Raw genomic sequence first — 14,312 nt, 5'->3', positions numbered from 1 at the left:
TTTAAAAACATACCATAAACAATATTTTCTCATGCTAAAAGCAGGTTAGATGTCCATTAAAGCCCATGTAAGTCATAGAAATATATTTCCAACATCATAATTCTTTTTCTTCTCCCTATATTACATTAAGGGATCTTGCATGTCATTCTCGCCGTCAATCTTTCAATTTGTTCAGATGTGCTGCTTGCATATCTCTGTATGCTTGTGCCTGCTAGTAATTCATACACATTCATAGATTCAGTAAAAAATGACACGTTGCAGAGCTTTTGATACTCTTAAGCCAGTCACCCACTAAATATCTAAATTCTTTTTGGCATCAGTAGTCCAAGTAAGACTTGACAGACCTGCTATAGTTGATAGACATTGCAGAGATGGTCTCCTGATTGCCTGCCTCTGCAAGCAGTGCATGTTAGAATAGACATTTTTTGCATAATAGAATATGGGTGTAGTCACCATTCTTTTTTTTGGCTCAGAAGAGTTGATAAAAGCATTCACTGATATCAGTTGTTGCACTTTTAGGGAAGTAACAGATGGCATGCAAATTCAAGCACAGAAAAGTTTTGTTGACAACTGTACTCACATTGCATAAGTCTTAAGGCTCTGGTTTTCTTTTGCCAGCAAAAGCACTATTGATGCTGCATCCTGAAAAGTTGCAAGACCAATTTATACTCTGCATAAACTGATCTCAGAGGACCACACTATTTTATTAATGCTAGTCAATTTTGCTCATGTCTGTTTTCCCAGTTGCCAAAACATTTGGGAGAAGTAAATCAGCAGTGATTCTGACTGACTTCTTATTTATTGATTGTGTACAAAATAACACATCTATGGGTATCCTCATGGGACATTTTCAGAACTATGATCTTTGGTTAGCTTGAAACAGAAGAATTTACAAGTGGTACAGAGAACTTTTTCATGAGACTTAACTGTGTAATCTCTTTTTCCCATTCCTTAACCAAGTATTTGATGAGGACTGTTGATGGGGCTGTACAATAGTGTTCTTGTGACTTGCAGCTGTGTTTTTGAAATGAATATTTGTCTTGGATTCTCTGTGGAATCTCTCAGCAGCTTTTATTGATGTTTCTTGGTAAATGTTAAACACTACATCAATTCTTTGACTTTCTGCACCATCATGTACTGCTGATAACCAGGTACGTGTTAACTTTGTTTATTCTTTGGATCACACTCATTCCTTCAGTGACAGATGGCCTGCTGTGGTTTCAGTAAGATTTGCATTCCAGACAATCCTTCTACCAAAGTTGCCTGCTTTGTTTTTCATAGTGATCTAGCCAGTGTTATCACTGTGTAATGAATAAGACATACCAAGTCTGCCAGCTTGGAGCAACAATTAACATTTTTTGGTTAAATTCTTGTCTGCTTTGAATATTATTATTATTTAGAGATCCTTGCATTTCCTACTTTTCTTTTGATGACTGAAACCATTCTGATCTTCTTCTCTTTGGAAGTCTCTACATGACATTTCTGCATGAAAGAACCACTCTCAAGACGATGATTCCTAAAATAACTATAGTTCTGCTCACCTACTTGATGTGCTTTTAGGAGGGCATCAATACCATCCAGCAGGGCTGGCTGATAAGCTGACAAGATCTATCAGTCATTATTGATTGGATTTATCTCTCAAATTCCAAGCAAGGCTTCAACACCTGGCCTTTTTAAAGTTTGATTATCTGTACTTGTTCAGATGTTCACTCAGATATATACTCTGTATGAGCTAACCTGGAGGTCTTCAGCTGTTTAATGTTTCTCAGCTATGTTATAAAAATATTTTGATGCTCAGCAGCAAGGTTGTATTTAGCTGTAAATGAAATCCTTTTGAACTAAATTGATTTGAGACTAAATTCCTTTTGCCCTCTGGAGTCTAAATGGACTTCTGTAGTTGAGCTGATCTAATGGATAGCAAGGGAGGCGGAGGTCCTGTTCCCTCCTGCTCTGCCATGCATTCCTGTCCCCTCACTCACACAGTCACTGTTTTTCATCTGATACCATTCATTTCACATTTGGAGGAGGGGTTAATTCTCTACCCACTTATCTTTCTGAAACGGCTCACCATGAGGTCAGAAGAGCACCACTGCTCGTGAAGGAAGTAGCAGCAGCTAATAGTCACAGTCAAAAATGAAGAGAGCAGGACAACCTCTTTTGGTAGCAGCCACATTAGACCAACTCAGTTACAATATGAAACTATACCTTTAAAGTGCATTTTTTTATTTTTAATTTAAGGTGATCTAACGCTGTGCTGCTTAGCTTCTCCCAGTTGCACATTCCCAACTCCTTCCTTATTTTGGCTCTACCAGTTCTGTGATGAGTTGGATCAGCTTGATTGCTGATCAGCAGTTTCCTTACCTGAGAACCTGCCATTTCTTTTTGTGGGGTTAGTTTTCAAGCTGACTCACCCTTTGGTTGCACGATTGCTAGAACTGATGCAAGAGAGGCAGTAAAAATACACAGCTGAAGATAGAGCAGAGATCAAAAGCCCTTTTTATAGTGGGAGATCAGTCTTAGACTAGCTTAAGTCAACCATGATTTCAAACCATGAGACTGTAGTTAGACAAACTCTTTTAACTGAAACTGCTGCCAAAAGAAACAGTCTTTCCTTCCTGCCCAGTGAAAACAATCCTTTCTGACCCCATGCAACTTCCTCCCTTGCGCCAGCAAGGGGCATATATGTGGTTCACTGTGCAACACAGACGGCTGCGTAGCTGGATGATGATCAGAAAAATGAAGTAAATTATGTGACAACCAGTTTTTCAGGTTAATGTTCAGCTGGGCCAGCTCCCCAGCCTGGCTCTGCATGCAGCCGTCAGCTTAAATAGGGGCTGGTGCTGAGCTGGAGGGATGGTGGCACTGCTTCCTTTGGGGGCAGTGCTGGCTTGACTTGAAATGTTAGTGGAACCAGGGCTGCACCTTGTATTTGTTTCTCTTCAACAGACCTATGGGCCGGGACTCTCCACGCCAGGTTTGGAAGCCCCACCTATGCCAGCAATTTGGCATCTTGATGCCGCGCCGGTGGCAACCTGTGGGCAAAGTCGGTCCGGGCCATGGCAAAACGGTGGTAGCTCAGTGCACAAAGCCAGGGCGCTGGCACCCCATTTTCGCTTCTGTGACCCCCTGGAAAAAGGTTCAGATTTGGAAAGCCGCCACGGCCTGCACAAGGCCACAACTCAAGCGCGCACCGGAATCCCTCCAGCTTCTGCGCCTCACACGGTGGCAGTTACCACCCTGCCTCGCCCGCTGGCAGGAGCAGATGCTCACGCGCTGAGGTGACGAACTAATGTGGGGTACAAAACCCCTCTCCGCACCCACCAGGCGCAGCCCCGGCCCCCGCCTGCCCCGTCTCCCACAACACCCGCCCCACGCCGCCTGCGCAGGCGCGCAGTAAACAAGCAGCGCCGCTCCTCCCCTTTACGCCGTTTGCGTGGCCGCCTCCGCGTAGGGCCGCGCGAGCCCCGGCGGCGGCGGCGGCTGCGCAGTGGAGCTACATCCGGGCACTGGGGCAGGATGAATGCTCCTTTCCAAGATGGCGGCGGAGGGAGGAGGGAAGGAGATGAACGAGATTAAGACCCAGTTCACCACCCGGGAGGGGCTGTACAAGCTGCTGAGCCACTCGGAGTACAGCCGGCCTAACCGGGTGCCCTTCAACTCGCAGGGCTCCAACCCGGTCCGCGTCTCCTTCGTCAACGTGAACGACCAGAGCGGCAACGGGGACCGGCTCTGCTTCAATGTGGGCCGGGAGCTCTACTTCTACATCTACAAGGGGGTCCGCAAGGTACCGGGGCTCGGCCGCCGGGCTGGGAGGGGGGCGGCGGGGGGCTCCGCGGCGGGCTGCCCCCCCCGCCGAGGGCCCGGCGGGGGGCGGCGGGGGGCTGGGGCCGCCCCGCGGGGCCGCTGCTCCTTCGGGCCCCCCGGGGCCTCGCCTTGGGGCTGGCAGCTCCTCGGCTAGGGTCTGGCTGTAGCTGCTGCTTGAGCTGCTCTCCCGATCAGGTGGCTTGTAGGGCAGCGGTTAGGGGAGGGGGAACGTAGGCCTGGCCTGGAGGGCTGTGCGAGTTGGGCTGGCGCTGGCTCGGTGCTAAAGGGCTCCGTCAAATACGGTTGTCAGCACCGGTAGGTGTGGGGGGGGCCCTGCTAAGCGATGTGATTGCTTGGCCCCTCCTTGGCGTATAGGGGTGAGGGCTGGCTTTCCAACGGCAAGGCAACTCTGGGCCTCTTTCACCTGCTGCTTCAGGGCTGAGGCTGCTGGACCCGATGCTTCGCGTGATTATGGTGGTGTCAAATCCCTGCTTCCAGGATGGTGGGAAGAGGATATCTTCCTAGCTTCAACTGAATAGTTACAGCTTTCACTTTAATTTTAGGCTTTTATTGTGGCTTTGAGGTGTGGACTGTTTCTAGGGTTGTCTCTAAATGGGAGCAGTGCAGTGAGCTGAGTTTGACATGTCAAATATTTAACACAGAACAAGTTGCTGTTATAGGAAAGAAACACTGGTTCAACCTAAGAGATCCTCCTTAAATGTTAATATTTGATACAGGGTTAACAGTGTGTGCATTTGATGTCTCAGTTCACTGTATTTATAATCAAACTTTTTCTACCTGTTGTTTCTTAGGGTCCTTGACCTCAGGGGATTTAGTGAGGCATTCGGAGTTTGTCATGCTGTGTGAATGCATGTCACTCAATATATGTAAACACAGACATCATGATTGTCAGTTTTCTGTTTTGAAAAGTGGGGGTTCATTATCTTTCACCCTTGAGACTCAGCTGCCATAATGCGAATACCTGTGAAAATCTTCCTGCTTGTAGCCCACCATGCAACAGGGAATGAAGGCACAGAGAACTAGTGACATACCCAAGGTCGTGCAGGAAGCTTGTAGACAAGCAAGGAATTATACCTAAATCTACAAAGTCCTAAGCTAGTGCCCGCATCACTCTTCCACCTACATGAAATGTTAGCACTAACTGGAGAGTAAAGCCTGCCCGGGTATCTGTTGACTGTGACTTGACAGATCTGTTATGTCCTGTATAATTGTATGAAAAAAGGTGCCTACAGATTTTGGTTTCACACTTCAATGAATTTTAATAATCTGGTTATGTTGTAAATAATATTTAAACAAAGACTTCTTTAAGTGTCTGATGAGTGTTTCGTGTTAAACAGTAATTGCTATTTATATTCAGTTGCTATCTTTAATGCTTACAAGATATTGTGGGTGGCACTTAATATCTCTAAAAATCTGTCTCCTAAATTATTGCCATGTTTGGATACATTTTTCCATACAAAATAGCTGCAGACTTCTCTAATTTATATTACAGAGCAGGCCTTCATGTAGTCTAGTAATTGTACATGTGATTCTTAACAGTTGTCTTAGTCACCTCTCACCACACTCCAAAGAATAAAAAATCTAAAACCTGGAAGTGCATTGAAAATAGGGAGCTGAATAACATTTTCAAATTAAAACACTAAGCTCAAAGCTATTTTTATAATACTTTTTTTAGATGCTAAAAGCTGTTTTTGTGGTACACAGTAATTGAAAATTTTGGTTTGTTGAATTGTGAGTTTTGAGGCATACCTGTTACAGCATTAAATACTTTGTTTTTCTCTCTGATTAGTATAAAACATATTCAGAATAGATTTTATTTCAATGAGCTTTTACAGTATTAACATTTTAAAAAATACTGCATATTCTATACGTATAATACATTAACTTTAGTACAATGAACCTAAAGAAACAGATGAAATAGGTTAAAACAAGCTTAAAGTAAATGATTTAACTGAGAGTGGGGAAGATGGTCAGTCTTAAACTTGTATTACTTGTTTCTTAGGAATTTATTTTGAAATTATTCAATTGGAAGTCATTGTTTTATCTATGTAGAAAGTTGACATGAGAACAAGCTGACAGCTTTTGATATGATTATTTGAGCTTTTCAAAATCAGAAGTTACATATCTTGTGGCTATCATAAGAGAGCTATCGTTACCTAAATTAATAGTGTTTAACACTGTCTTAAACTGAACAAACTATCAAACTCTTTGCAAGCCTTTCTGTTTGGGTGTGGGGGACTTTATCAATTTAAAACAGACTGATCTGTGATCCTCTGTATGCAGATGCTGACTAATAACTTTAGTTCAGTTTTAACAGTTCTTAATTATCTATAATTATCTAAACCTCCTTTAAATTTTTCCTCGTAATTACTTTAAGACTGTAATATCCTCATTGTTTTGGCTAAGTTATCTTAAATTATTAAAGAACAAGATGATGTTAGTGAAGCTGTGTTGTATGTATCTTGTAGCTTTTTTTAAGGTTCGCTTCTTGCTGATAAAATACTATGCTTTTACTGAAATGAGTGAAAGAATTGTGAGGACTGTATTTTAAAGAGTGGTGTCTGTTAGATACCTAGATAATTCTTGCATCGATAATCCATTGCAGATCAGTACACATCAAGTAAGAGTCAGGCTTAAGCCATGAATGACACTTAATAAATGATCTGAATACTGAGTCAAAGATACTGCTTGAAAGGATATTCCTTAAAATCACTGATGCTAGACTTTATTATTTTTGTTTCCATTGGATACTAAATATGCTGCATCTGCTATGTCTACTTCATAAGTTGTCTTTTTACCTAGGCTACTAATGTATGTGTTTTATTTAGGAAATGAAACCTATATAAGGATCAGCATTTCCAGGGATCTTTCTTTAACCTTGATCCTTCTTCCAAGAAACTTGGATTAAAGGTTATGTCTAGCTCCCAGGGCAGGTGGTGTGGTGCTTGTAATGCTGATAGATGATGATAATAGTTCAGACAAGAGACAGGGAAGAGTGTTGGACAACACTTCAAGCCCTCCTTAGAGGCTTTGTGAAGCAAATAGGTATTTTCTCACAAATTTGTTCTTTGCATCTTTAAAAAGGAAGCTGAGTTTTTACTATTTCACGGTTTTATGTTACCTTCCTCAATGAAAGCACATCAGTTAGGAGCCAGTGCTTTTTTCATAATGAAACTTACACAGCTTTTTTGTATTAATAAGGCAATGCCGGCTTCCAGACAACTGCTGTCTTCTGATCTGGATCCACTGAGAAGGGAAGTGAACCTATAGTTAAGTAAAGAGAAATTAAACTGTAATAGAATGAGATGTGGTTACTTTACTTAAGTATATAATTATTCTTGACTGCACTGAGTATCATTGGGATTTCCCTTTCACTCCTCCTCAGCTTTGGCTTTAAGGCTAGATGCGTACAATGACCTCTTGTTAAACGGAAGTGGTGAATTTCCATTAACTCAACTGATGTAGTGACAGCTGAAAATGATGGTCTTGCAGTGTAGCATCCTTCTGGCACTGTGCTCTCATCTCCCTCTGGCTGGCTTTGGCACTACTCAACCTCTGGTTGAGCCAGACCAGCTTGCTAAACCAGCAGCAAAATACTGACATTTTTCAGGGTGTGTTTTCTCTGTTTGGTGGGCCCAACTGTCTCAGGGGTTGGATGTGGCAGGGACAGTCAGTACAAAGAAAGGATTTGGGAAAGGGAGCAGGACTGCCCCCTTCAATGGCAGTGAGCCGTCAGAGCCAATTCGTTGCCTTATGAAGGCTCACCTGAATAAAGCCTCCATCCACTTCGGCCTTAAGTCAGATTCAGAATGCTCTGTTCTTTGTGGATCTTTGACTTAATCTTACTTAAGAGAGTTTTAGGTGGTACAGGAAGCTTTTTTTTTTTTTCTTTTCTTTGTTTTAGGAATTTACTTCTTCATGGAGTAGGGGGTATAAGGTAATCATTCGGAAATTATTACTCAAACTATAGTGTACTGATGCTTTGGAGGGGATCCCTCTCCCTGCAGCCCCAAATCGGGAGTGAGGGCTGTAACTTGATTTTTTGTTTATGAGACAGTCTTGGTATACTTAAATTTGGTTTGTGGCTAGCTTTACAAAATGATTTATTAGTTGATTCATTAGACTTGAAAAGGAGAGGGCTATCTCATCTTCCTTGCCTTAAGATTGACTGACAAAATGAAACTTTCTAGATTGCTGCTGACACTGTGAAAAATCTGTTTCCCTTTCTGCTAGGATGCTAGCGCATTTTGCTTTAAAAAAGTTTGTAAATGCTAATTAGTGCATTCTCTCTGCTTATTGAAAAGGCTTCTGGACAAATTAATTTGCAACTGTGACTGCGATATGTAATGGTACATACTAGCAATAGTGTTGCACAGTACACAGTCTTAGTTTTTACCTAACATTGACATGTTACGAATTTGAATGTGTAAGTTTAACTTATTATACTGTATTACACTTTTTGCATTGTATTTAAATTCTACCTACCTTTTCTCTTTGTTAACATGTGGCAGATTTTCCCAGCACTGGTTGTTTCATTTTTGGAACCTCTTTCTTGTTTAAAAAAGAAAAAAGAAAAAGAAAAAAAAGAAAAAAGGCTTTACGTTAAGTTGTCCTTTTTTCTGCAACTAGCTAAAGCAGCAGTCCTTTAGTAACTATATGGTATTATAGTATGGTGTAATGGTATTGTAGTAGAAGCATATGTAGGTGAGAAATTCAGGTTGGGGGTGTCAGGGAGAACAGAATCTGTTTCTCTCCTTCTTGTGATGAGCAAGGGACTTGGAGGTAACTGTATTTGAAGTAAGATGAAGATAATCTCATACCTCAACTTCTCTCTTTTTAAGAGTTAGCATACTGACAGTCCCTAGTTGTCAGTAAAAATACTGATGACATAGAGAATTGTAAAGGAAGAAATCCTTTGAACTAGCTGTTTTATGTCTGACTTGATACTGGAATCTCTGCCCAGTTGAGAAGTGCTCTACAGACTGTTCGTCTAGGGTCTTGTCTCAACAGAATGATAATGGGTGACGTTTATCACTATGCTTAATATATTGCTCTGGGAAGAGTACTGTGAGACAATTCTAGGTTGAAGCTGGAATCCGTATGGCGGACAACAGTCAGATTCTTCTTAAGATGTAGCGGGGAGGTGGGTTTATATTTCTCTACATTTAGAGATCACTAAGCTGTGTTAGGCCTCAAAAAAAAGACCCATGTTTCAGTAGCCTATATGAGCTATAAAAATGTTGAGATCTGTAAAGATATTCAAAGATTCACTTGCTCTGAAGCAGAGTAAAATATACCTGCATGATTTTGACCAGTTCTTAAACCCGCAGTAACAAGAATTCTACAGCGTTCATAAATAACTTGTTTTGATGCTTGATTTTCGTTGGATTCCCTAATATCTAACTGAACTGAGTGGGTGGAGGGGGGAGGAGTAAGATGTTTGCTGTTATCTACTGCAGTTTTAGAGAACAGTTGACTATTGCCTTTTTTTTTTATGCTTTTACATATTTGAAAACTTGTTAGTTTGTCCTCTCATTTTTCCTAAAGTAAAGAAATGTAGTTCTTCTAACCTTTCTCCTCAGATCACCACTTCTAAATTTCTGATTGCTCTTGTCAATATTAGCTTCAATTAATTTGCATTTTCATTTGCAGTACCTAAACTAGATATAGTACTTCTGTCATGATTTCAGTGTAGAATAAAGGAGAATAATTGCCTACTACGTCTATCTTCTAATACTCTTGCTAACGTATTGCAGAATGTTGACATTTTTGAATCCTTCTCATAGTGTTGACTCATTTGATTTGCTTCCTATCATATTGCTACTTTTCTCCATGTTATCTGGGCTCTATTTCTTTGTTTATAAAATTGCCAAGTAGCATTTGTATTGAATTTTATTCAATTAAGTTTGAGTGTTTTTATTTCCAACGCTGTTCTGCATACTGTAAATAACTCTCTTCCAGTCTTGATGTCCTTAACTGATTTGAAGTGTATGCTCATCTGTTATCAAAAATATCTCATAAAACTTAAACCATAGTTACTTAGCTTTCTTGTAGGTGTGTCACATCACACGGGACTTAACAAAAGCCTTATTAATGTCAAGGCATTGTATTTGCTGCTGAGCTTTTTTCTTAATATAGTTATTTGTCAGAAGACAGATTGTTTTGATGCTTGCTTTTGGCAAATTCACCTTGTGTGGGTTTTTTCCCTTTACTGTTTAAGTGCTTATAGACTGATTTGTTTCAGTGTTTTTGATACCAAAGAAAGGTTGACTATTATGATTGTGTAATTCTACTATAAGGTGTTCTGCATTGGAATGTTTATTTATACTAGACTCAAAACATCAGTGTTATTGCCAAAGAGATGATGTACAAAGCTGACTATTTAGAATACTGCAGCAAAGACATCAAAACTTTCCTCAAAGGTATCTGGTGCCTGCAACTGGGAAGATGCTCTTTTTCTGTGCTATAGGCATTCACATAGTCCTCATTTGTTCAGATATCCTGGATGTGACATTCTGTAAACCTATTTTGGCCCTCTTAAAAGGGATGATGCAATTTTTTCCAAGAAATTCCTTAATTTCTTTGTGAGGAATTTCTTTTCTATTTTGTTAGATTCTATTTTGTTAGAAGCACTGTTAGGTTGGGACTGGATTTACTAGTCCTGTGGTGGGTGGTAATGTGGCTGGATCAGTACTATTTTACCTGTTTATTCATACTCATGAAGGTATTCGAAGGGCTTTTGGAAACTTGTTTCAAGTCTTTAAAGGATGGATATACTTAAGAGCTCGAGTTTTATGATGTAGATAGATGATCTCTTTCCTAATTCTAGCTGGGCCTTATTAAGGACTGCCATGACATATTACAAAATGCCCCTGTAGAATTTACTGAAGGCTCTTTTTGTTACTTCTTTCCTTCAATGACAGTTCCAAAGGAAACAGTGAAAAGGTAGTATAGATTACAGCAATATGGGTAAGCTTAAGAGTTTAAATCTTTGTCATGAGGCTGATATAGCAGAGCTGTGACTGGCTTGAGCAAGAGGAACTCTGAAGAATAAAAAGCTGTTTAAAAATGATACAGATATTAAATATCTTACTGTGGAAGAGAATAGAATATTTGCACTTGATGAAGCTTAGAAGATGGTTGTTCTTTGGGAGCTACTTCTGGGTTTGAGGATATTGGTATTAGGTTTTAGTGCTTTTTACCTTTTCTAGTCTGTGCTTCAAGCCCACGTCACAACTGTCTGGCTTCAGTAAGCTATTGCAGTGCATCCTTTGAAGGACTGCTCTCTTAAGGTAATGATGACATGGTTCGTGTATCTATGGCTGCCTGTTTGGCCAGCATGTTCCAGAAAGAATACTAAGCTATGCTGGCCAAATCTCAAAACTGGTAGACAGTATTTTATATGTACTATTATTTATTTTATTTTTATTTTTTGGTCACTGCAAGTAGAATTTTTCATTTGTTGCTTTGTATTAAAATACATTTGTTGTAATATTGCACTCATTAAGTCAGCTGGTGGAATTAATATAAAGCCATTGATTGTGAAGCTTGTTCTCTGCAAACTGACAAAATTCTAGTCAAATGTTTCATAGATGCAAATAATGGCCACTTATGTGACACAAACATTTCTGTGCCTATTGTGAGTTTTCTGGGCCAGCTTTGTCAGAATATTTACAGAAGGGTTGTACTATGTTCTTGAATAGCAAGGAGCTTGTACTACACTGACATCTGGCAATCTGCGAACTTATAAAGTACGTTGAAGATGTTTCAAACTCTGTTTAGAGGTTGCCTAGACCCATCTCAGAGGATTACAAGCCATAATTGTCATCTTTGATGTTCTAAAATAAAATTTAACACCCTACTTTGAAGTTTTGTTGTAGTTCTCTGGCTAAAAGCAACCAACTGTAGTACTTTCTTTGGAATGATGTGTATCCAAAGGCCAGTTGCTGTCAAACTGTCCTGACTATGAGTTGACACAGTTGGACAAACTGCTATTTGAAAATGGTCAGGGAAAGTCAAGGCTTTTCATCCTATTAATGCCTTCCCCTCTTAGAAAGCTTAAGGAAATGAAACAGTAACATTACTTCAACTTACAGCTTGTTATATTTAATGCTATCTTGCTGTATCCTTCTAAGAAATGTAATGTGTTTTTTTTTTTTTTTTTTAACTCCTCTGCCTCATCCCACTTGTAAGTCCAAATGAATGTGCAGTCCCTCTTCTGAGTCCCCTCATGTTTCTTATCCTCTATAACTAAAATAAAGTGACTGGTTTTGCTTGTTTTGGCTCCTGTTTAAGAGACAGTTGGTAGTCCGAATGTAGCCTTGTAGTCTTTGGGCAGGGCCACCAGTCACTACATCTTTTATATGATAGTATCATAACTTGATGTTTGAATTCTGCTCTTTCCTGATTCAGTAAAGCCCTTTGAAAAGGTGTGAATGACAAATCTCTACTGATTTCAGTTTTGGTTTACCAACTTTAATCGGTCTTTAATTTCATGAGTTAATAATAAAGCTCTCAGGTGGCCATAATGGTCAAAGAAAGAATACTTCTGATTTTTAGAACCTGTGCTGTTAAATCTGCATGGTATTGGAAAGCAGTTGTATTGAACAGTTCTTGTTTTAATAAAGCCTAATTTTTGTACACCTAGAGAATGTGAAGTGCTGTATTATACTAAATGCTAGTCTAAGTGAGAAATTTAACTTAAAAATGCCCTGGAGTAGGGAGAAAAACTGTGTGAATGTTGGATGTTATGAACAAACTTCATTATCCCCAGTCTCTTAAGAATAGAAAATGTAATTACGATTCATCTGTGCTGGAAGTTTCCAAACACTTTGTCAGGAGAGTGATATCACATAAAACTTTCAGAGCACTCCAGTTTATGGCTTTAGTACTCCCCCTCAACTAAAAAAAGAGGAAGCAGTGAGAGCAGGACACTGAGTGGATGCCAATATATTTTGAAACTATCTGTTAAAAGTCCGCAAGAGTCTTGTGAAATAAACTATTGTAATGATGCCTTAAGGACACTTTAGCCTGCACAAACAGTCACAGGGATAACTCAGTAAATCTGAATAACATAAACGTCTTCTCTTTCTGACTTACAAATGTAAACATGCTAGTAACAAATACATAATCTTACAAGTCATAGCCTTGTCGTATTTTTACTGTGACAGTTTACTCCTAAGGATTTTTTTTTTGTCATAGTTTTTTGTAAACAAGACTCCTCCAGAAGCTGTGCAAGCCTACTTTATATTTGAGGTGGGTGTTGGAGCATTACCTTGGTATAAGTTTGAAGTTATAATTAAAACTAAATTTTGTCAGTTGTTGTAAAGTATTTGTTTGGTGTCTCATTGTTTTTCTTAGTTACTGTCCACAGTGTCGCTGCAAAAAAATAGTTAATTATGCAGTGAAATTTTTAAGTCATGTTCATCAGATCTAAGTATAGTTTAGATGTTTGGTTTTGCATAATTTCGTGGTCTGAATGGCTTATGTTGCCTCTAAAATTAAATTCAACTTTAATAGTGTATTGTGAAGCCACATGCCTAGCTTGCCTCTTCCTTCATATTCCCTCCTTTTTTTCCTAATAGAGTCTACATGGTAAACAGTTGGATGTGTTTTCAGACTCTCTTTATTTTCAAATGAAAATATTCTTGGAACCCCTGCAGAATTAACAAATACTATTTTTGAACCTTTTTAATGGGAGAGTGGGCTAGAGACCATCGGTAGCTAGCTGTTTACACTTTTGAGTGTTCATCAAAAGGGTCTATCCTTAAAAAGTGATTTATGAGGGCAGGATTATTTGCATAGTTATGCAATACCACTTTTCAAGTTTGATACCAAGTATGCTCTAGAATGCAGTATTTCTTATGTGTATTGTAGCTACAGCTCATCTTGTTTGTCTCAATATGTATCAAATCAAATGATTACTTCATTGCTTATAAATAAATTGAGATTTAATAAAAAAAATCATATGCCTCTTCAGTGTGAAATATTAATCCAGGAGGATGTTTCTTCCAAAGCAGACTTGCAGAAATGCAGGGTGGAGCTTGCAAAAGAGAGATGCTTGGGTTGACTAAATGTCTAGGGAGTTATTACTATTTAATAGCATTGGCTATATATCTCAACAGGAGACTATGGGCAAAATTTTGCTGTTATTCTTAAATATCTTGTGCTCCATCCCTTTCCCAAATAAAACTATCCAGTTATATTCATCAGTTTAATACATAAGGATGGCCTACCTTTCTTGTTTTCAGCAGTGAAGCTCTGTTCCCTTGTACAGAATAACTTATGGCTCTGAGACATGTATGGTTAGCAAACACCTGCAAAGTTTTAAGATGCTTTTTTTTCTGGTTGAAGTTCCTGGCCTTATAACACAGTTGGCAGAATAGACTCTGTACCTGTAAATCAGCTGCTCAAGCCTAGTTCTGTGTTTTAGCCAAAATGCAGCAGCTTTGTCTAAGTTAATGCACTAGACTGTGAAGTGAGATGGT

The 14,312-nt window shown here is 39.6% G+C and overlaps 1 protein-coding gene across 14 annotated transcripts in view; it reads left to right on the top strand.

The window, feature by feature from the left end:
* Positions 1-3,387: 3,387 nt before the first annotated feature.
* WDR20 (WD repeat domain 20) overlaps positions 3,388-14,312 on the top strand; it is a 49,404-nt gene continuing 38,479 nt past the window's right edge. For 7 of the 14 annotated variants that reach the window (XR_003255752.1, XR_003255750.1, XR_003255751.1 and 4 more), the window contains exon 1: positions 3,399-3,784. Coding sequence is in view for 10 of the 14 variants with exons in the window: in XM_026079570.1 (XP_025935355.1) it covers positions 3,521-3,784 (264 nt within the window). In the remaining 4 variants the exon portion in view is untranslated. Of the gene's footprint in view, positions 3,785-4,240; positions 4,307-7,026; positions 7,080-14,312 lie in introns of those variants that run through there. The other 7 variants (XM_026079576.1, XM_026079572.1, XM_026079574.1 and 4 more) reach the window with 5 other exon arrangements.

Source organism: Apteryx rowi, unplaced genomic scaffold (genome assembly GCF_003343035.1).
Source record: "Apteryx rowi isolate R43461 unplaced genomic scaffold, aptRow1 scaffold_5, whole genome shotgun sequence".
Lineage (NCBI taxonomy): Eukaryota > Metazoa > Chordata > Aves > Apterygiformes > Apterygidae > Apteryx > Apteryx rowi.
Note: the sequence above shows the minus strand (reverse complement) of the source record. Positions and strands in the feature narration are given on the sequence as shown.